This window comes from Colobus angolensis, unplaced genomic scaffold (assembly GCF_000951035.1).
Source record: "Colobus angolensis palliatus isolate OR3802 unplaced genomic scaffold, Cang.pa_1.0 Scaffold10, whole genome shotgun sequence".
NCBI lineage: Eukaryota > Metazoa > Chordata > Mammalia > Primates > Cercopithecidae > Colobus > Colobus angolensis.
Genome location: NW_012110919.1, coordinates 12,910,953 through 12,932,624, shown reverse-complemented (window position 1 = coordinate 12,932,624; position 21,672 = coordinate 12,910,953). Strand labels below are relative to the sequence as shown.

Below are 21,672 nucleotides of genomic sequence, written 5' to 3'. Positions count from 1 at the left end.
GCGTGCACCACCATGCCCAGCTAATTTTTGTATTTTTAATAGAGGTAGGGTTTTACCATGTTGGCCAGAGTGGTCTTGAATTCCTGGCTTCAAGTGATCCACCCGCCTAGGCCTCCCAAAGTGCTGGGATTACAGGTATGAGCCACCACGCTCAGCCTAATTATTTAATTCTAAAAGAAATTTCTTCATAGACAAAATCATGTAGAATCAGACATTCACTGGCTAGGATAGTGGAAGTTAGCCTTATAGTTGCCTCAAAATTAGTGTGTATAAATGTCAAACAAAAAAGAAAACCGGCAAGATGATATTCATCAGAGTTATTTAAATCTTGAGTAATTACAGAGGATCTCAACATATATATTTCATTTTGAATACATAAAGTTACAGTAAAATAGGTTTTCTTCTAAATGCAATATTTTAAAATGTGCTGTGTACTAAGATGCGTAAAGAGGACACAACTGTACTGGCAGTTACACAGACTAACCAACGGGCAGTTACCTAGGATTGGAGACCCTCCATCGTAGGCAGGAGGCTCCCAGTTCATGATACACCAGTCATCTCCCACCTCTGTCACAGTCGGTGCCACTGGAGGATCAGGGAGGTCTGTGGCAGACAAAAAATAGGATAAAGTAAAATAAGGAAGAGGGAGTAGGAAAAAAAAGTTAATAGGAAAATACGTTTCTTAGTGATAATCACAGAAACTGTTATTTCTGAGACTTTTCCATGTTTATTGAATTATGCTTATGATATGGTTTGGCCATGTCCCCATCCAAATCTCATCTTGAATTGTAGCTCCCATAATTCCCACATGTTGTGGGAGGGACGTGGAGGGAGAGAATTGAATCATGGGGGCAGTTTCCTACATGCTGTTCTCATGGTAGTGAGTAAGTCTCGAGGGATCTGCTGGTTTTATAAGGGGAAACCCCATTGGCTTGGTTCTCATTCTCTCTCTCTTGTCTGCTGCCATGTAAGACATGGCTTTCACCTTCCACCATGATTGTGAGGCTTCCCCTGCTACAAGGAACTGTAAGTCCATTAGACCTCTTTTTCTTTATAAATTACCCCGTCTCTAGTAGGCCTTTATCAGCAACGTGAAAACAGACTAATACAAGTTAGTAACTAATTTGGGCAAAAATGTGTGCTCAATATGGGATAAGGGAAGATAAGCCCACCCCTCACTCCAAATAAAAATAATGATGTCTCCAAATCCCTTAAACTATTGTCCCAGCATTACAGAATAAGCCCCATGTGAAACCCAAAACTCTCATTCCTTACCTTGAAAAATGTTAACCAAGAAATTATTGTCTAAATGTTGAATATGGTTGTTGTGGTTGTTGTAGTTGTTGTTTTTAACTACAAAGTGAACTTCCAGCAGAACTGAATCAAGGAGTTTTACAAGACTAAAGATGCTGGCTGGTAGAAATCCAAGTCAGAAATGGCAAGTCACAATATCTTGTAAATATAGTTTGGTGTCTGATAAAAATGACCTTAGTTTTTAGTCAATTTGAAATATGTCATTTAAGGAGAAACTAAAGTGAGAAGAGGAGAGTATCAGACCTTGGAACAGTAGTAATCTGCTAGACTCATTTTACTCCGTTTTGGGCTTAGGAAAAATGCACTTAGATAGTTGTCTAAGGACCAAGGCAGATCTTATCCCTCTGTAATGATTGTGATGTGGGAAGTTATTTAGCAATTGTGTTTCAGTGATGTTTAAAGGGCACCAAAAGGGAATATGACTGGAGAGCTAATGACCAGCAACCCCAAATGGCTGACCTTAGCTATTCTTCCTCCAATGATAAGTCCTCTAGGCAAGAAAAAAAAGAAGACAAAGGAAAGACAAAGGAAGGAAATGGAAGGGAAGGACAAAGAAGGAAAGTCTACTCTGAATCTTGACATGTCAGCTTGATTCTAGAAGTGTGTTTACCTGGAGGACTTACCCACAACTTTAATCTTGATGGCTGCATGTGCCTCTCCAGCTTCGTTTTTCAGATTGATGTGGTAAACACCAGAGTCATCTCTTTCAGCTACATCAATGACCAGAGTGCTGCTATCAGGGTAAGATTCTGCCCTTATCCGGCCACTGCCTTCCATAATAGCCTAAGAAGGAGAGAAACAAAATGTGGCATGATTTACACATTAAAAAGGGCTACTTCAGAGTGTCTTATAAATTGAGGAATTCAACAGACTATACAGTGTAGAGTGTATAGATTATATAGTGTATTTGGCAGACTATATAGTGTAACTATATACTGTTCATGCCTATTATATATTTTCTCAGTTTAATTCTTCCCCAACTCTAATGACAAGGTATTATTATACCATCTTACACATAAAGAAACTGAGACTTATCTTGCTCAAGGTCACACAGGTAGGAAGTAGCAGAATTGGGATTTGATCCCAAAGCCCACTAGCCACCAACTTTCCCAAGAGAAAATTGGAGGGCTAAAAATACAAGCGCAGAAATGTCATTCTAGGAGAGGAGGCCCTGTCTATGAAATTAGAAACCCTCAAAGTCCTATCAGCAACTAAATAATGATTTGTTCACTTTCTTAGATGTTTGGAAAATTTTAAAATACTGAAAAGGATTGAAGAAGGCTGTAAGGCCAATTTTCCACTTTCTTCTTCTAGCAAAAATAAAAAAGAATAAACATCTAATTCCCAAAGTAAAGACAGAGTGAGGCTGAACCTCCTATTATATTTTCTTTCTTTTATTTTCTTCCTCTTCTATTTTTCATTTTTTTTCTTCTTTCTTAAACCTGAAATTGAAAAAGGATTACATTTTTCTGATTCCCAGGTTGTATCTTCTATAAGACAATAAACAGTCAATATACAAAGAGGAAAAAGAGAGAAGGTCAAAGTAATTTAGAATCTGGTTATTTGCCACTAACTACTAGGTAAACTCTCTACTCTTTTGTGTCTGTATTAGGACTCATAAGTCTTCAACAACCTAAGATTGTGATCACAGCAAGAATATCTGAAATAATTCTCTAATTCTTCTATTTTGTAATAGAACAAAATTCCCTCATATCAGCCAAATTCTAATGTAAGATTATAATAGATGTTCTCATTTGTTTTTATTTTTTATTTTTCTCACTCCCAAAGCTAATCCATCTCCTTTCTTTTTAATGTGAGAAAAAAAGTTTATATAGGGTCATGTTACACTATCATCTTCAGTTTTCTATATTTTGTTTTGTTGGTTTGCTTGTACACTATAATTTACATAGAGCAAAATTCACACTTTTTAGAAATATAGTTCTATGAATTTTGACAAATTTGTGTTACCACCACAGTCAAGATATAAACCATTTCTGTCACCTTCAACATGGCTCCAAGCTCCTTGGCAATTAAACTACACCCTACACCCTGGAACCACTGGAACCACTGGTCTAATATCTGTCCTTCGTTTTCCTTTTTCCCAAATGCCATATAACTGGAATCCAACAGTATGTAGCCTTTTGCCTCTGGCTTTTTTCTTAGCATGATACTTTTTAGATCCTTCCTTGCTGCTGCATGTATAACTAGTACATTCCTTTTTATTGCTGAGTAGTATTCCATTGTATATTCCATGTGTAGTTAGTTCATGTATGTACCAAGTGTGTATTTGTACAATTGGACTTTTGGGTTGTTTCTGGGTTTTGACAATTATGAACAAAGCTGCTAAAAACATATACAGGTTTTTGTGTGGACATGTCTTCATTTTTCTTGGGTGAATGACTAGACATAGCATCATAGAATTGTATAGTAAGAATACATTTACTTTATAAAAAACCACCAAACGATTTGCCAAAGAGGATGTACCATTTTGCTGGTACATTCAACCTGGAAAAGTGATGTATGTACATTTCATTGTTCCATATCCTTGTCAGAACTTGGAGTTGTCATTTTTAAAGTTTTTTTTTTTTTCAAACTCATTAAAATACTTTTTTAGTATACTTTCTTTCACTTAGCATAATTATTTTAAGATTCATCTATGTTTTTGTATATATCAGTATTTCTTTTTATTGTATGACTATAGTATTTATTGTATGAATAAAAAGTAGTCCATTGTATGAATATATTAAAATTTGTTTATTGATTCATCTGTTGATGGACATTTGAGTTGTTTTCAGCTTTTGGATATTACAAATAATGCTATTATGAACACTTGTTCTGGTAGCTTTTTTATTGTTGTTGATTACATTGAATTTTTTACACTGGTAACCATGTCATCTGCAAATGAAGACAGTTTTACTTCTTCCTTTCTAATATGGATGTCTTTTATTTCTTTTTCTTGTCTGGTTGCTCTGGCTAGAAGCTCAAGTATGATGGTGAATAGAAGTAGTGAGAGTGGGCATATCTCTCTTCTTTCTGATTTTAGAGGAAAAGCATTTCACTTTTGCATTGTTAAGTAGGATAATAGTTGTAAAATTTTTGTGGGTGTCTTTTATCATGTTGAGGAGGGTCTTTTTACTTCCTGGTTTGTTGAGAGATTTATATTAGGAATGGATCCTGGATTTTGCCAAATATTTTTGCTGTGTCTACTGAGAGGGCTGTATTTTTTTCTACTTGTTCATATCATGACTTATATTGATTTTCAAATATTAAACCAACTTTTGGATTCCTGAGATAAACCCTACTTTGTCATGATATATTACATATTATTATTTTTATATATTGTTGGATTTGATTTGCTAAATTTTGTTTAGAACTTTAAAATCCATGTTCATGAATGATAATGGTTTGTAGTTTCCTCTTACTGGAACGTCTTTGTCTGATTTTACTATAAGGGTAATACTGGCCTTAAAGAATGAGTTGGTAAATATTCTTATTCTCTCTTCTTCAATTTTGGGGAAGAGTTTTTGTAGAATTTGGTATTGTTTCTTGCTAAATGTTTGTTAGAACTGTCTAGTGAAGTCATCTAGACCTGAAATTATTTTTGTGAAATGTTTTTAATTACAAATTTCCTTTCTTTAATTGTTATAGGGAAATTCAGTACTGATTTAGTAGTATTCTGCAAGTCTAATATGTGATGTGTTCATAAATATTTTCTTTTTTGTTTTTGAGATGGAGTCTTGCTCTATTGCCCAGGCTAGAGTGCAGTGATATGATCTCGGCTCACTGCAAACTCCGCCTCCTGGGTTCAAGCAATTCTCCTGCTTCAGCCTCCTGAGTAGCTGGCATTACAGGCACATGCCACAATGCCCGGCTAATTTTTTTGTATTTTTAGTAGAGACAGGGTTTCACCATGTTGGCCACGCTGGTCTTAAACTCCTGACCTGAAGTGATCTGCCTGCCTTGGCCTCCCAAAGTGCTGGGACTACAGGTGTGAGCCACCGCACCCTGTCATAAATATTTTCTAATTTACCATATGGTGTCTTTGATCCATGAATTATTTAGACATGTGTTGTTTAGGTTCCAAATATTTGGGAATTTTTCCAGATATCTATTATTGATTTCTAATTAATTCCATTGAAGTCAGAAAACATACCTTGCATGACTTGAATCCTTTAATATTTATTGAGAATTATTTATGGTCCAGAAAATGGTCTATCTTGCTAAATGTTCCATGTGCGGTTTAAAATAATACTCATTTTGCTTTGTGCAGTGGAGAGTTCTTTAAATGACAATCAGTTCAAAATGGCTGCTGGTATTGTTCAAGTCTTCTAAACTTTACCGATTTTCTGTCTTCTTGTTCTATTAACTATTGAGAGAAGAGTATTGAAATCTTAAATTCCTCAATTTCTCCTTGCAATTCAATCTTCTTGCCATTTATTTTCAGCTTGTCCCATCTGTTCTTTGTGCCTCTTTTTCTGCCTTCTTTTGGGTTAAATATTTTTATGATTCCATTTTATTTCCTTTGTTGATTTATTAGCCATAACTCTTTGTTTTATTATTTTAGTGGCTTCTTTAGCGTTTATAGCAAACCTCTTTAACTTTTCACAGTCTACCTTCAAGTGATATGACTCTTCATGTACATTACAAACAGTCCCTGACTTACAATGGTTTTAACACACAATTTTTCAACTTTATGATGGTATGAAAGCAATATGCATTCAGCAGAAGTCATACTTTGAATTCTGAATATTGTTCTTTTCCCAGGCTAGCAATATGCAGTATGATACTCTCTCGTGATAGTGGGTGGCAGCAGCGAGCCTCAGCTCCCAGTTAGCCATATAGCCATGACGGTGAACAACTGATCTCCATAGTGTACTGTGTTGCTAGATGATTTGTCCATCCGTAGGCTAATGTAAGTGTTCTGAGCATGTTTAGGTGGGCTAGGCTAAGCTATGATGTTCAGTAGGTTAGGTGTATTAAATGCCTTTTTTTCTTTTTGAGACAAGGCCTTGCTCTGTCACTCAGGCTCTAGTGGCTCACTGCAACCTCTGCCTCCAGGGTTCAAGAATTCTCCCACTTCAGCCTCCCAAGTAGCTGGGACTACAGGTATGCACCACCACACCTGGCTAATTTTTTGTATTTTTGGTAGAGACGGGGTTTCACCATGTTGGTCAGGCTGGTCTTGAACTCCTGGCCTCAGGTGATCTGCCCACTTCTGCCTCCCAAGGTGCTGGGATTACAGAAGTGAGCCACTGCGCCCAGCTGCTTTTTCAACTTATGATATTTTCAACTTACTATGGGTTTATCTGGTGCAACTCCATCATAAGCCAAGATGTATCTGTAGAAGAAATTTATAGTAGTACAGTTCCCTTTTCACCTTTACTAATTCTTACTTCTATTTCTTCCCTACTGAACTTGTATATTTGTTGTTATAAATTTCATGTATATTTATGTTATAAACCCTATAATGCATTGTCATAATTTTTGTTTAAACAATTTTCTTTTTAAAATATTTAAATATTAAGAAAAAATCTTCCACATTTATCCATGTAGTTACTATTTCTGGTGCTCTTTGTTCTTTTGTGAAAATATTTCCAGCTGGTATCACTTCCCTTCTAACTTTAAGGATTCCCTCTAACATTTCTTGTAGTGCAGTTCAGCTGGTGATGAATTCTCTCAATTCTTGTATATGTGAAAATAATTTTACTTTGCCTTCATTTCTTAAATTTATTTCTACTGAGTATAGAATCCTAGGTTGACAGTTTTGTTTGTTTTTTTTTTTAAGTTCTTTAAAGATGTTGCTCCTGTTTTCTCACTGGCCATGCTTCCAGAGAAATATGCTGCCATCCTTGCCTTTGTTTCTCTTTACTTAATATGACATTTTTCTCTATCTGCTTTTAATATTTTTCTTCATCACTGGTTTTAAGCAGTTTGATTGTGATGGATCTTGGTGTAGTTTTCTTAATGCTTCTTGTGCTTAGGGTTTATTGAGCTTCTTGCATCTGTAAGTTCATAGCTTTCACCAAATTTGGAAACTTTGTGGCCATCGTTAATTAAATATTTTTTTTTCCTTCTCCTTGGGGAACTCCAGTTCTGTCCTGTCTTTGGGGACATACATTTGACCCCTTAAAGTTCTCCATAGCTCAACAATACTTTTTTTTTGTTTCCAGAAAATGGAAGAGGAGGAAATACTCCTTCTCCAATTTTCTTTTGTTTTCATTAATAAACTTAAGTTTTTAGAGCAATTTTAGATTCACAACAAAATTGAGTGGGAAGTATAGAGAGTTTCCATCTATCACATGTCCCCACACATGCACAACCTCTCCGACTATTAACATCCTGCACCATGGTGGTACATTTGTTACAATTGATGAATCCATGTTGACACATTATCATCACCCAAATTTCACAGTTTCCATTAGAGTTCGCTTTTGGCATTGCACATTCTATGGGTTTTGACAAATGCATGACATGTATGCACAATTATAGTATCATACAGAATAGTTTCACTGCCCTAAAAATTCTCTGTGCTTCACCCTGTTCATCCCTGTCTTCCTCCCAGGCCCTGGCAACCACTCATCTTTTTACCACCTCCATAATTTTGCTTTCTCCAGAATGTTCTATAGCTGGAATTAGGCAGTATGTAACCTTTTCTGACAGGCTTCTTTCACTTAGTAATATCTGTTTAAGGCTCCTTCATGTCTTTCTTGGCTTAGTAGCTTATTGCTTTTTAGTGCTGAATAATATTCCATTGTCAGGATGTACCGTAGTTTATGAATTCATTCACCTACTGAAGGATATCTTGGCTGCTTCTAGGTTTTGGCAATTATGAAAAAAGCTGCTGTAAACACTTGCATGCAGGGTTTTGTGGGTGCATAAGTTTTCAACTCATCTGAGTAAATATCAAGGAGCACAATTGCTGAATTGTATGGTAAGAGTGTGTTTAGTTTTGTAATAAACTGTCAAACTGTCTCCCAAAATAACTGTGCCATTTTGCATTCCCATCAGCAATGAATGAGAGTTCCTGTTGCTCCACATCCTTCCAAGCATTTTATGTTCTCAGTGTTTTGAATTTTGGCCATTCTAATGCGTGAATGACATTGTTGTTTTAATTTGTAATACCCTAATAACATGAGACATTGAACATCTTTTCATATGCTTACTTGTCATCTATATATGTTCTTTGGCGAGAGGTGTTTTTTCAGCTCTTTGCCCATTTTTCAATCAGGTTATTCATTTTCTTATTGTTGAGTTTTAAGAGTTCTTTGTATTTTTTTTTATAACGATTCTTTATCAGATGTGTCTTCTGTAGCTATCTTCTCCGAGTCTATGGCTTCTCTTCTCATTCTCTTGACATTGTCTTTTGCAGAGCAGATGTTTTTAATTTTAATGAAGTCCAGCTTATCAAATGTATTTTCCACTAATTGTGCCTTTAGTGTTGTATCTAAAGGATCATCACCATAATCAAGGTCATCTAGGTTTTCACCTATGTTATGTTCCAGGAGTTTTATAGTTTTACATTTTACATTTAGGTATATGATCCACTTTGAGTTAATTCTTCTGAAGGGTATAAAGACTGTGTTTGCATTCATTGTCAGTTGTTCCAGCCTTATTTGTTGAAAGACTACCTTTGCTTCATTGTATTGCCTTTGCTCCTTTGTCAAAGACCAGTTAACTATATTTATGTGGGTCTATTTCTGGACTTCCTATTCTGTTCCACTGATCAATTTTTATGTTATTTTGTCAATACCACGCTGTCTTGATTATGGAAGCTTTATAGTAAGTCATTAAATTGGGTATTATCAGTCTTCTGAGTTTGTTCTTATTCTTCAATATTGAGTTGGCTATTCTGGGAGTTTTGTCTCTGCATATAAAATTCAGAATCAGTTTGTTCATATCCACAGAATAACATGCTTGGATTTTGATTGGAATTGCATTGAATCTCTAGACTAAGTTGGGACATCTTGACAATATTGCATCTTCCTATCCATGAACATGGAGTATCTCTTCATTTATTTATTTTTTCTTTGATTTCTTTCATCAGAGTTTTACAGTTTTCCTCATATAGATTTTGTATCGATTGGATTTATATCTAATTATTTCATTTTGGGGGGTATGAATATAAATGGTAATATGTTTTTAAATTTATATTTCACTTGTTTATTGCTGGTATAAAGGAAAAGAGTTGGTTTTTGTATGGGAACATTGTATTATCCTGCAACTTTGCTATAAATTATTAGTTTCAGGAGTTTTTGTATCAATTCTTTTAGATTTTCTACACAGACAACCATGTCATCTGTGAACAAAGACCATTTTATTTCTTCCTTCTCAATTTGTATACTTTTTTTTTTCTTTTATTGCATTATCTAAGCCTTCCAGTATGATGTTAAAAAGCAGTGGTGAGAGGAGGACCCTCTTGCCTTATTTCTGATCTTGGTAGGAAAGCGTCAAGTTTCTCACTGTTAAGTATAACTTTGGCTGTTGGGTTTGTTGTTGTTGTTGTTGTTGTTTTATTCAGTAGATTTTTAAAACTCAAATTGAAGAACTTTCCCTCTATTTTTATTTTGCCAAGAGTTTTCTTCATGCATTTTGTCAAAGATTCTCTCTGTGTCTATTGACATAATCATGTTATTTTTCTCCTTTAGCCTGTTGATGTGGTGGATTACATTAACTGATTTTCAAAATTTTAGCCAGCATTGCATACACAGACTAAGTTCCACTTGGTCTTGGTGTATAATTCTTTTTATACATTGTTGGGTTTGATTTGCTAATGTTTTATTAGGATTTTTGCATCTACATTTATGAGAGATATTTGTCTGAAATTTTCTGGTTTTGGTATTAGGATAAAGCTGACCTCATAGATTGAATTAGGAAATATTCTGAAAGAGATTAAGGCACAATTTCTTTTTTAAATGTTCGGTAGAATTTACTAACAAACCCACTGGGGCCTGTTGCTTTCTGTTCTGTAAGTTATTAATTATTGATTCAATTTGTTTAATAGAGATAATCCTTTTCTGATTGCCTATTTCTTCTTGTGTGAGTTTTAGAAATTGTATCTTTCAAGGAGTTAGTCCATTTCAACTAGGTTGCGAAATTTGTGGCACAGAGTTGTTCATAATATTCCTTAACTATCTTTTTAATGTTCATAGGATTTATAGTAATGTCCCTCTTTCATTTCTGTTAATTAGCCTTGACTCTTCTTTTCGTACTTAGCCTGGCTAGAGGGTTATACGTTTTACTGATATTTGCAAAGAACCAGCTTTTGTTAATTTTCTCTATTAATTTCCAGTTTTCAGTGTCATTTATTTCTGCACTAATTTGTATCATATCTTTTGTCTGCTTACTTTGAATTTAATTTACTCTTCTTTCTCTTGTTTTCTTTCTTTCTTTTTTTTTTTTTTGAGACGGAGTCTTGCTCTGTCCCCCAGGCTGGAGTGCAGTGGCCGGATCTCAGCTCACTGCAAACTCCGCCTCCCGGGTTCACGCCATTCTCCTGCCTCAGCCTCCCGGAGTAGCTGGGACTACAGGCGCCCGCTACCTCGCCCGGCTAGTTTTTGTATTTTTTTAGTAGAGACGGGGTTTCACCGTGTTAGCCAGGATGGTCTCGATCTCCTGACCTCATGATCCGCCCGTCTCGGCCTCCCAAAGTGCTGGGATTAGAGGCTTGAGCCACCGCGCCCGGCCTTCTCTTGTTTTCTAACATGGAAACTTTGATTACTGGTTTTAAGTCTTTCTTATTTTTAAATATATGCAATCATTGCTATTAATTTCCCTTTAAGCACTGCTTTTGCTGCAACCTAAACATTTTGATATGTTGTATTTTCATTTTCACTTAATTCAATATATTTTAAATTTTCTTTTAAGATTTCTTCTTTGATGTGTGTTGTTTAATCTTCAGGAATTTGAGGGATTTTCAGCTATTTTTCTGTTTATTGATTTTTGGTTTCACTTCTGTAATTTATTTATTTTTAGTTTAATTAAATTGTCCCTGACAGCAGATATTGCATGACTTCTATTTTAAAAAATTTGTTAAGGTGTTTTTATGGCCTAGAATGTGTTCTATTTTGGTGAATATGCTATGTATTCTTGAAAAGAATGGGTGATCTGCTGCTGTTGGATGAAGTAATCTATAGATGTTAGTTATACACAATTGATTGATAGTGCTGTTGAATTCAGCTACATCCTTACTGATTTTCTGTCTGCTGAATCTGCCCATTTCTGATAGAGGGATGTCAAAGTTTCCAACTATAATAATGAATGCATCTATTTTTCATTGCTGTTCTATCAGTTTTTGTCTCATCTATTTTGAGGCTCTGTTGTTAGGTGCATACATGTTAAGGATTATTAGGCCTTCTTGGAGTATTGACCCATTTATCATTATGTAATGCTCCTTTTTATTCCAGATACATTTCTTTGCTTTGTAGTTTGCTTTGTCTGAAGTTAATATGGTTACTCATACTTTCTTTTGTTTAGTCTTAGCACAGTATGTCTCTCTCCATCCCTATACTTTCAGGGATGCAACTTTATATTTAAAGTGGGTTTCTTATGGTCAGCATATCTTCAGGTCATGTTTTTGCTATACTGACAATCTTGGGCTTTTAATTTGTATATTGGACAATTGACATTTAAAGTAAATATTGGTATATCTGGATCAATATCTGTCATATTTATTATTATTTTCTATTGGTTGCCCTTCTTCTTTGTTCCTATTATTGTCTTCTACATGTTTTTCTGCCTTTTGTGGTTTTAATTAAGCATTTATGTGATTTCATTTTCTCTCCTTTATTAGCATATTAATTTTACTTCCTCTTTTTTCATCTTTTTAAAGTGGTTTCCCTAGTTTACAATATACATTTACAATTAACCCAACTCCACTTTCAAACAACACTACAGTGGTTCACAAGTAATGCACGTACTTTAAAACAATGAAATGTCCCTAATTCTTCTCTCCCATTTTTTGTATTATCGCTGTCATTCATTTCACTTATATATAAAAATACATAAATATAACTATATAAGTATACCTAATGGAATACATTTTTGCTTTTATCATTTTGAACAAAATGTTATTGGTTAGATCAACTGAGAGTATGAAAAATGAAAAATAAAGTTTATTTTACCTTCACTTATTCATTATTTTATACTCTTTATTTATGTAGATCTGAGTTTCTGACCGATATCATTTTCCTTTTTTCTGAAGAACATCTTTTAACATTTTTCGCAAGACAGATCCATTGGCAACAAATTCTCTTTTTGTTTGTCTGAGAAAGTCTTTATTTCTTCTTCACTTTTGAGAGAGAATTTCAGAGGGTACAGAATTCTAGGTTGGTGGGTTTCCACTCCGAACACTTTCAGTGTGTCACTCCACTCTCACATGTCAGCAGTTCGCCCTGTATCCTCACTTCTCTGACATATCTAAGAGGAGTTGCTAATTTTTCAGATTGTCCAGCTTTTTACTTGTTAGGCTAGAGTGGCAACTTGTAAGTTGATTACATGCCAGAATGAAAATTGGAAGTCTAACTGATTCTTTAAATTATTTTGGACTTTTTCTCTTGTGTTTCATTTTGGATCATTTCTATTGCTATGTCTCCAAATTCACCTGCAATGTTTAATTAGCCATTAACTCCATCTACATACATATTTTTTTATCTGAGACATTTTATTGTTTTCATCTGTAGGTGATTTGATTTGGATCTTTTTATATTTTCCATTTCATTTCACTTTTTTCACTTAATTTTCTGTATTTAATTTAAATGAAGAGCTTAACATTTCTCCACCTAACTTTTTGAACATATGGAATACAGTTAAAACAACTATTTTCATATGCTTGACTGCTAAATCTAATTTACATATGAGATCTGAGTTGGCTGTAACTGACTTTCCTCCTCATTTTGAGCTGTGTTTTCCTGCTTATTTCTCTACCATAGTGTTTGACTGGTTTGCAGAATATTGTTAATTTTGCCATGTTGGGTGCTTGATATTTTTGTATTCCTATATAAATCTTGAGCTTTGTTTTGAAATGCAATTAAATTATTTGGAAATTGATTGAATCTTTTAGGCTTGTTTTTATGACTTATTAGGTGGGTCCATGACAGTACTCAGTCTAGGGTTAATTATTCCTGCAACCAAGGCAAGGCTTTCCCGAGTACTCGACTCAATGCACTGTGAATGATGAGGCTTTCACGTCTAGCTAGGGGGAACAGGCACTACTATTGGCCTTGTGTGAGTGCCAGTCCACTTCTCTTTAAACCTTTCAGATGTTCCTTTCTTGAATCTTGGGTAGTTTCCTCATAAATGTGCACTGATCTTTGCTGAATACTTGAGCATGATCCTCTGCCGAGCTTCAGGGGGACTCTCTGTGTAGCTCTCTCCTCCAGTATGCATAGTATGTATCCTATGAACTCCAGCTGCCTTGGTCTCCTTGTGCAATGGGAGTCCTAAACTTAGGGAGTCCACTGGGTTCTGCCCAGCTTTTTCTTTCTTGTGCCACTGCCTGGATACTCTTTTATGGCAATAAGCTTGAGGCAATTACAGGGCTCACTTCATTTGTTTATCATATTTCATAGTCACTGTCTTTCGCGATCTGATGTCCAACGTCTTGAAACCCATTGTTCATATATTTTGTCTATTTTGGTGGTTATTTCAAGTGAGTAGGTAAATCTGGTTCCTGTTATTCAATTATGGTTGAAAGTAGAAGTCTCACTCTGCTTTTTATCATTTTATTTTATTTTTAACATTAAAAAATTTTTTTTTGAAATAGAGTCTTGCTCTGTCACCTAGCTGGAGTGCAGTGGCGCAATCTCGGCTCACTGTAACCTCTGCCTCCTGGGTTCAAGTGATTCCTGTGCCTCAGTCTCCCGAGTAGCTGGAATTACAGGCATGCACCACCATATTTGGTTAATTTTTTTGTATTTTTAGTAGAGATGGGGTTTCTCCATGTAGGCTCAGGCTGATCTGGAACTCCTGGCTTCAGGTGGTCTGCCTGCCTTAGCCTCCCAAAGTGCTGGGATTGCAGGCGTGAGCCACTGCACCTGGCCTCATGTCTTCTTTTTAAATGTAACTGTTTTGTTTTGTTTTTTTTTGCTTTTATTTTTGTAGAAAGCCACAGAGTCACACATGAGCTGGCACTACTCTACCATTTCACCCTCATTTGTCTTTCTCCCCATCATTCACTTTGCCCCAGACATGCTGGCTTTCCTTCTGTTCCTCCAACACATCAGGCTCATTCTCTCCCCTTGGCCTTTGCACTTATAATTGCCTCCATATGGAAATCTCTTCTCTTTGATCTTCGCATAAAGGGTTCCTTGTTCTTCACAGAGGCTGCCATTGACTATGCAGTCATTTGTAATTGTATCATTCTCTTTTATTATCTTCTTGTACTTATTACTATCCAAAGTCACTTTGTTCATTTATTTAATAATTCATTTCCTTTTTCATCTCCCCAATTTCCATTAGAATAAAAATGAGGCTTTCTTCACTGTGCATCAAAACGTGCTTTGCTACGTAATAGTCAGAAATATGAGAAGTAGATGAATGATGATCAGATTTGCCTGAAAATCAGTCATCTCTCTTTTTCAAAGGAATTACAACTGTACTGTACTGCTGTACATTTATTCATTTTCTCCCTTCATCTGACTAATGGAGGGCAAGGGGTGGAGTAGGCAGTGTGTATGCATATGTGTGTGTGCATGTGACTGTGTGCAAGCATAAAACAAACCTTATCTGCCCGGCTCCAGATGGCTTTAGGAGGTGGTTCTCCACTGATGGGGATCTCAAGACGAAGCTTGTTTCCTGCAATCACTGTCACTGTATTGTCAGCATCAAGGCCATCCAGGATGATCTTAGGAGGATCTAGAATATTAAACACAGTCTTTGTTATCAGACAGTCATTTCTGTGTGAATATCTGCACGAATGTTTGGCTATATGATGGTAGTAACCAATATTTTATCTGATCAAAAAGAATATAAGAGAAGTCAAGCTAGTTGGTGCCTGGCACCTTGCAAAACCATTTTATTGTAAGGTGTTGGTATAAGTCACCAATCTTTCTGATTGGTGATTAATATCAATTGATGTATTTTTCCTTAAATGTCACTTAGTTTTGAATATATTATAATTCCATGGTAAGCAAAAGCAAACAAAAAAGAACACACCTATGCAATGACTTATTTTATCTACTCACCAATAACATGAACTTTGGCAGGCAGAGTAACATTATAGGCATCAGGTGCAAATACATAATCACCTTCATCTTCAGTGAGGGCATTGGCTATCACTAACTTGTGTATCCTACGGAAACAAGGACATGTATTTCTAAGACTGCAAAGATCTAGTTTATATAAGACCCAAACTGAAAAGACACTTGGCCTTTATCTGATTAACTTCTGTAGTGCAGGAGAGAGAGGGAGAAAGAGAGAGAGAGAGAAAGAAAAAGAGAGAGAGAGAGAATGAATGAGAAGCCTTAATTATCCTACTTATTGATTCAAATTAAATGTTTATTTTGGACAATAAGGAATTATCTCCACGAATACAATCTGCTTATTGTATATGCAGAGTCTATTATTCTTTTTTTTAATTTCATAGCTTTAAAAAGGCTAAAATAGAACATATCAATAGTGCTATACTTTAAGATTCAAGAGATTGCCAAGAATAATATTGATTTTGACTTTATATCGCAAACCCTAAGAACAACAGCTCTTAACTTTATTGGGGTCACAAACCAGTGAATCTCTAATGGACACTATGAATCCTTTCTGTGTAAAAAGTATGTATTTTTGTACACACAGAATTTTCTCACAATTTCACAGGAATTATGGGGCTTTCTAAAGTTCATTTATGATATCCTAAAAGCCCATGAATTCAAAGTTAAACTCTTGCCTTAGATCTTTGCCAGATTCTAGGATATTATGCCCCCTACACAAAGATTTGTGGGAAGGCATTGTGACACTTATTGGTTAGAGATAGTTAATCCATTTGATCAGGTCCTCAATTAGAATTCAGTATTTTTCCTCTAAATTCATGTTTATTATTTATTTTAGAGACAGGGTCTCTCATTCTATTTCCCAGGCTGGAATGCAGTGGTGTGATCTCAGCTCACTTCAACCTACCCCTACTGGGCTCAAGCCATCCTCCCACCTCCCAAGTAGTTGGGATTATAGGTGCATGCCACCACGCCTGGCTAGCTTTTGTGTTTTTTGTAGAGACGAGGTTTTGCTGTGTAGCCCAGGAGCTCTTGAACTCCTGAGCTCAAGTGATCCGTCTGCCTCGGCCTCCCAAAGTGTTGGGACTACAGGCATAAGCCATGGTGCCTGGCCTCTAACTTCATGTTTAGATGGAAAAAGAGTCAATGGATTTTGAATAGACAAAGTACCATAGTATGAGGTACAGATACAGGATTATGAGTAGGACATGGTGTACAACAGAGAAATCACACCTTCTTGCTAGTTGGAAGCAAAGAATCAGGAATAGATAATCTCTCTATGGCTACCCTTCAAACATCCTCAACAAATATGTAATTTAGAAAACAGAGAAAGTAGAAAAGGGACCAAACCTCATTTGCGGGTCACCTGGCTCACTTACCTTCCCTTGTGAACCAGCTTTAGACGGTCACTCTCCTGAACAGGTAGGCCATTTTTAGTCCATTTTCCAGTTATGTTTTCAGAGATTTCACACTTCAGGCAGATTTCTTTTCCAAGATTTACAGTCTGATCAGTGAGAGGTGTCAAAATCTTCAGAGGTTTCACTGTAGAAATGATAGACCATTACAAATGCAAGCCCAAACTCCCAACAGGCGCCAAGATGGTGGCATTTCACAATGGTATAGTGAGCTCTACTACAATGTTTGTTTTGAAAGTGAGAAGTTGTACCAATGCAATTAACATATTACGGGATAATTTCACATTTGATTATGTACAATTTCATTCCTTAGAAAAACCTGGTGAACGCAGAAAATTGCATCCAGCTGAAATGAGCCAGCAAGGAATGCACAAAATCCGCAGACTCACACCTCAAACATGTATCAGCTACCTCAGTTCATCCATGTGATATAAGCCACACCCATTTACATCAGAGGTCACAACTACTCATCAGATTTTGAATAATCCTCTTTCTACTGCTTCACAACAGTTCACAAGCCACAACACTTCCAGCATTACTTCTGTAAGCAAATCTCAGGTCTTTTTCAACATTAAGTGCCATATTTATTACAGTATTTATCAACCATTTAGCATGTGTAAAACTGTGCTACTACTTTTTATTAGGTTATTATATTTAAAAAAAAACGTGTCATTGACTGATATGGTTTGGCTGTGCCCCCACCCAAATCTCATCTTGAATTGTAATTCCTATAATCCTCACATGTCATGGGAGGGACCCAGTGGGAGGTAATTGAATCATGCGAGCGGTTACCCCCATGCTGCTGTTCTCATGATAGTGAGTGAGTTCTCATGAGATCTGATGGCTTTAAAAGGGACTTTTGCCCCTTTTGCTTGGCACTTCTCCTTGCCAAGGACATATTTGCTTTCCCTTCTGCCATGATTGTAAGTTTCCCGAGGTCTCCCAAGCCATGCGGAACTGTGAGTCAATTGAACCTTTTTCCTTTATAAATTATCCAGTCATGGGTATGTCTTTATGACAGCATGAGAATGGACTAATAAACCAACAAAATTCTTGAGTGTTGTACCCATAATCCCATTTCCCCTACAAACCCTATGGTTTTTATTCCATGACTTTGCAGAGCATAATTATTTTTAGAAATGCTCATGTTACATAATAGCAGAACTGATTGTAATTGCTTTAAATGGATACAAATATCAGATAAGGATCTGTCTATGGCTGAAAGACTTCTTGATATTAAACTAAAATGACCACAGTTCCATAAAGCATAAGGAATGTATTGGGAGTGATCCTGAATAATTCAATGATTATATGAACTGCAACTGGACTAAGCAATAAATACGGAAGTAAGATTTCTACTCTGTGACATCATCTTGAGATATTTGCTGTTTTAATTTTTATGGCAAATTGGGAAAGATTCTGCCATTGCTAACTGACTAGGAGTAGAGGGCATTGAGGGAAGTACATTAATTCTCTCATGCCTCTGAAGCCTACTAGGAAATGAGCTCTTACAGTCTTCTCAACTGAACCCTTTTGGTTTGAATTACTTTCTTCTCATGTCAAATGTAATTGCAGAGTGTTGAATGTTTATTTGATGAATAGCTAGCTAACGTTATCAGGATATGACATAATATCTAAATATTTATCCCCTATTTATATGGTCTTGGAATTATAACTTTTCTGGCAGGTGATTTTTATACTTCCTTCCTAATACTGGTGCTCTACTATTAAATTGAGTCATGGTTCCTTCCTCAAAGACCCTGACTGATCTGACATAGACATTTAGCTAGAATGAAATCCATTTTACATACTTAAAATCACTGCAAATAGAAACCAAAGGGAAACTTTTCTAAAACCAAATTCACACAACCATCATTAGTAAGCCCACTTAGAAGACATCTAAAGAAGTCTTACTTACAGTCAACACTAAGTTTAGCAGATGATTGTCCTCCTGTTGTCATTACTGAATATTCTGCAGAATCAGCCTTTGTTGCTCCCTCTATGATCAAGATGTGTTTCTTACCCTCAACTCTAATTCGGTATCTCGATTTTGGACCAGGGATAATCTCTTCACCATTCTTAAACCTGAATTAAAATAGTAAAAAGGTTTATAAAAGATCCTTCAGGAAAAATACCTTGTCGATCGTGCCTGTTGCAATATCCTGAAGAATTTCTGGCAGATATGAGACACACAAGAACTATTTGTTGAATTAAAAAATGTACGAATCAATCTCTGTATCCATCAGTAGATTCATAATGTAACAAATACTGTCTACAAAATTGTGTTAAAAGAACACAAGCCACTTGTTCTCACTCAAGATGAATCAGGTGCAACTGCTAAGAGTGGATATTATCCACATGGAGGCTCTTGAAGCACACTAGTAAGAATACCATTTAATGCACTTTAAAGATAACTATGATTCTCTATTAGAATGAACAATCTACGCCGTAACAATAACTACAAATCCTGCTGTGTAATTTACTGTACCTTTCAATATAACATTTCATTTTAAGATTTAAAATTTCTAGTTTTTAATTTTAAGGTTACTCACAAGGAACCTGAGAAAATACTCCCCACCTAAGCAAAACAAAGAAGCTCTTGTTTCTAAAAGCAATTGGTGATTCTCAGCCTAAATGTTTTTTCCCTGAGATACTATGAAAATAAAGTGACTAGGGGTTACATGAAAAAAAATAAATATGTTTTTTCATGTAAGTTGCCAACATGGCATAGTGAGAGGAAGACTGCTATAAAGGTTAAGAGCATCCATAGGCTTTGGGGTCAAACAGATTTGGGACAACTTGAATCACCCACTTAGTAGTAAGTACCTACGTCCCTACATGCTTGCTCACATATATCCCTGGTTCTGTTTTCAGTCTCACGAGTGGAAAAACTCCAGTATGTTAGTATACTTTTATTTATCATCTCTACTAACTCAAATGAGGTGGAGATTCTTTTCAAAGGTTTAAAAGCTATTTGTCTTCCTGTCCTATCAACTATGAAGGTCCAATTTTTTTTTTTTTTTTTTTTGCCTATTAAAAATGGACAGACTTCATTAAGGCTATTTACCATTTTACATTGGCATCATCTTCAGACACCTCACATTCTAATTCCACTCTCTCCCCACAATAAGCAGTTGTATCTTCCAGCTGTTTGGTCACCATAATTGGAGGCTCTAGTATACAAAAAGGGGAAATCAGAATCATTAAATATCCAAAGCCTATCCCATGAAGCCTGATTTGTTCACAGATGAAAAACCAACAGTAAGAAAGCAACATCTATGGTTGACATGGTGATAACAGTAAGTGAGTTTTTTGTTTTTGTTTTTGTTCTTGTTTTGAGACAGTCTCACTCTGTTGTCCAGGCTAGGGTGCAGTGGCATGATCTTGGCTCAATGCAACCTCCACCTCCCAGGTTCAAGTGATTCTCCTGCCTCAGCCTCCTGAGTAGCTGGGATTACAGGTGCCCGCTACAACACCCAACTAATTTTTGTATTTTTAGTAGAGATGGGATTTTAATCACATTGACCAAGCTGGTCTTGAACTCCTGACCTCAAGTGATCATGTGTCTCGGCCTCCCAAAGTACTGGTATTACAGACATGAGCCACTATGCCTGGCTGTGAGTTTTCTTTCTTTTTTTTTTTCAATGTCTGTTCTTGGCAAAATAAATAGCAGGCAACCCTGGGTAAATTCTCCCAATTTTTTCATAACTCTCCAAGTCAAATAAATTATTGCTTTCAAGAACAAACAAAACATATATCAAATATTATTCTTTTAGCAAAGAAGATACTAAGTGTTAGACATTTCTGATGAAGGAGAATATATAAAACTCAAATCTTTGATCCTAGTTCCAGATGAATGACAGAGATCTCAGAGTTGTCTGTAATCAGAAGGCCTCATAAAGAAAATAAGGAAGACATGGCTTCATTCACACCCTCCAGCTCTTTTCACAATGTCTTAGTAAATGATAATTTTCAGTGTGCTTGGTGCCAACCACTTATTAATGACGCTGGATTCAAGAGAAACCTATATGTGATCAATTGAGTGTGTGAAACAGGGATTATCCAGTAAAATCTGTTGGGTTCCAAAGCTATAACTAGAATAATTATTTTTGCAAAATAGTGCTTGACTTGAGTCAAAATCATGAGGCATTTGTACTCAGCAGGTTTCCTTTCTCCCCTCTGCTGTTCTAGTCTTCAACAAACCAGAAGACTCATTGGGATCCACAATAGCTGCCAGTGTAGAGGAGCCTCAGTTGCTTTCACTTTGATCATTATCCCTGGGAGAAGGCGCCAACAGCTCCTGGTGACCACAATAAGAGATTTCATTTTTACCTCTTACGAAGAGCTCAGTGGAACATTTCTCATCACCGGCTGTCACATAATACTCTGAATCATCTGTCATCTGACAGTTATTGATAAACAGGATTCTCTGGCATCCTTTGTGTTCAAAGATGTATCTGTTTTGAATAGGAGGAAAATAAACAGAGTCTGTGAATGTGATTTTATTCCTTTCTTTATTTCCAGCAAATTTGGCTTATAATTTGGTAATGTTTGAAACTCAAGGATCTATTTCTTGAGACAGAGTCTTGCTCTGTTGCACAGGCATGAGTGCAGTGGTGCAAACATAGCTAATTGGAGCCTCGACATCCTGGGCTCAAGTGATCCTCCTGCCTCAGCCTCCTGTGTGGCTGGGACCACAGGTGTGGGCCATTAGGCCCAGCTAATTTATTTTTTGTAAGACTGAG

At 36.1% G+C, this 21,672-nt stretch overlaps 1 protein-coding gene and 1 long non-coding RNA gene across 12 annotated transcripts in view; one reads left to right on the top strand and one right to left on the bottom strand.

Moving 5' to 3' along the window:
* Positions 1 to 21,672, bottom strand: part of MYBPC1 (myosin binding protein C, slow type) — a 99,387-nt gene that overhangs the window by 24,978 nt on the left and 52,737 nt on the right. For all 11 annotated transcript variants that reach the window (XM_011934896.1, XM_011934835.1, XM_011934841.1 and 8 more), the window contains 8 exons: positions 21,260 to 21,384; positions 19,995 to 20,100; positions 18,846 to 19,012; positions 16,892 to 17,054; positions 15,495 to 15,601; positions 15,032 to 15,165; positions 1,938 to 2,097; positions 499 to 603 (listed from right to left, as the gene is read on the bottom strand). In XM_011934896.1, the coding sequence (XP_011790286.1) occupies positions 499 to 603; positions 1,938 to 2,097; positions 15,032 to 15,165; positions 15,495 to 15,601; positions 16,892 to 17,054; positions 18,846 to 19,012; positions 19,995 to 20,100; positions 21,260 to 21,384 (1,067 nt within the window). The remainder of the gene's footprint in view (positions 1 to 498; positions 604 to 1,937; positions 2,098 to 15,031; positions 15,166 to 15,494; positions 15,602 to 16,891; positions 17,055 to 18,845; positions 19,013 to 19,994; positions 20,101 to 21,259; positions 21,385 to 21,672) is intronic.
* Positions 17,338 to 21,427, top strand: LOC105506608. The gene is made up of 2 exons (XR_001000952.1): positions 17,338 to 17,470; positions 21,119 to 21,427. It is a non-coding gene; the product is annotated as an uncharacterized LOC105506608 (long non-coding RNA).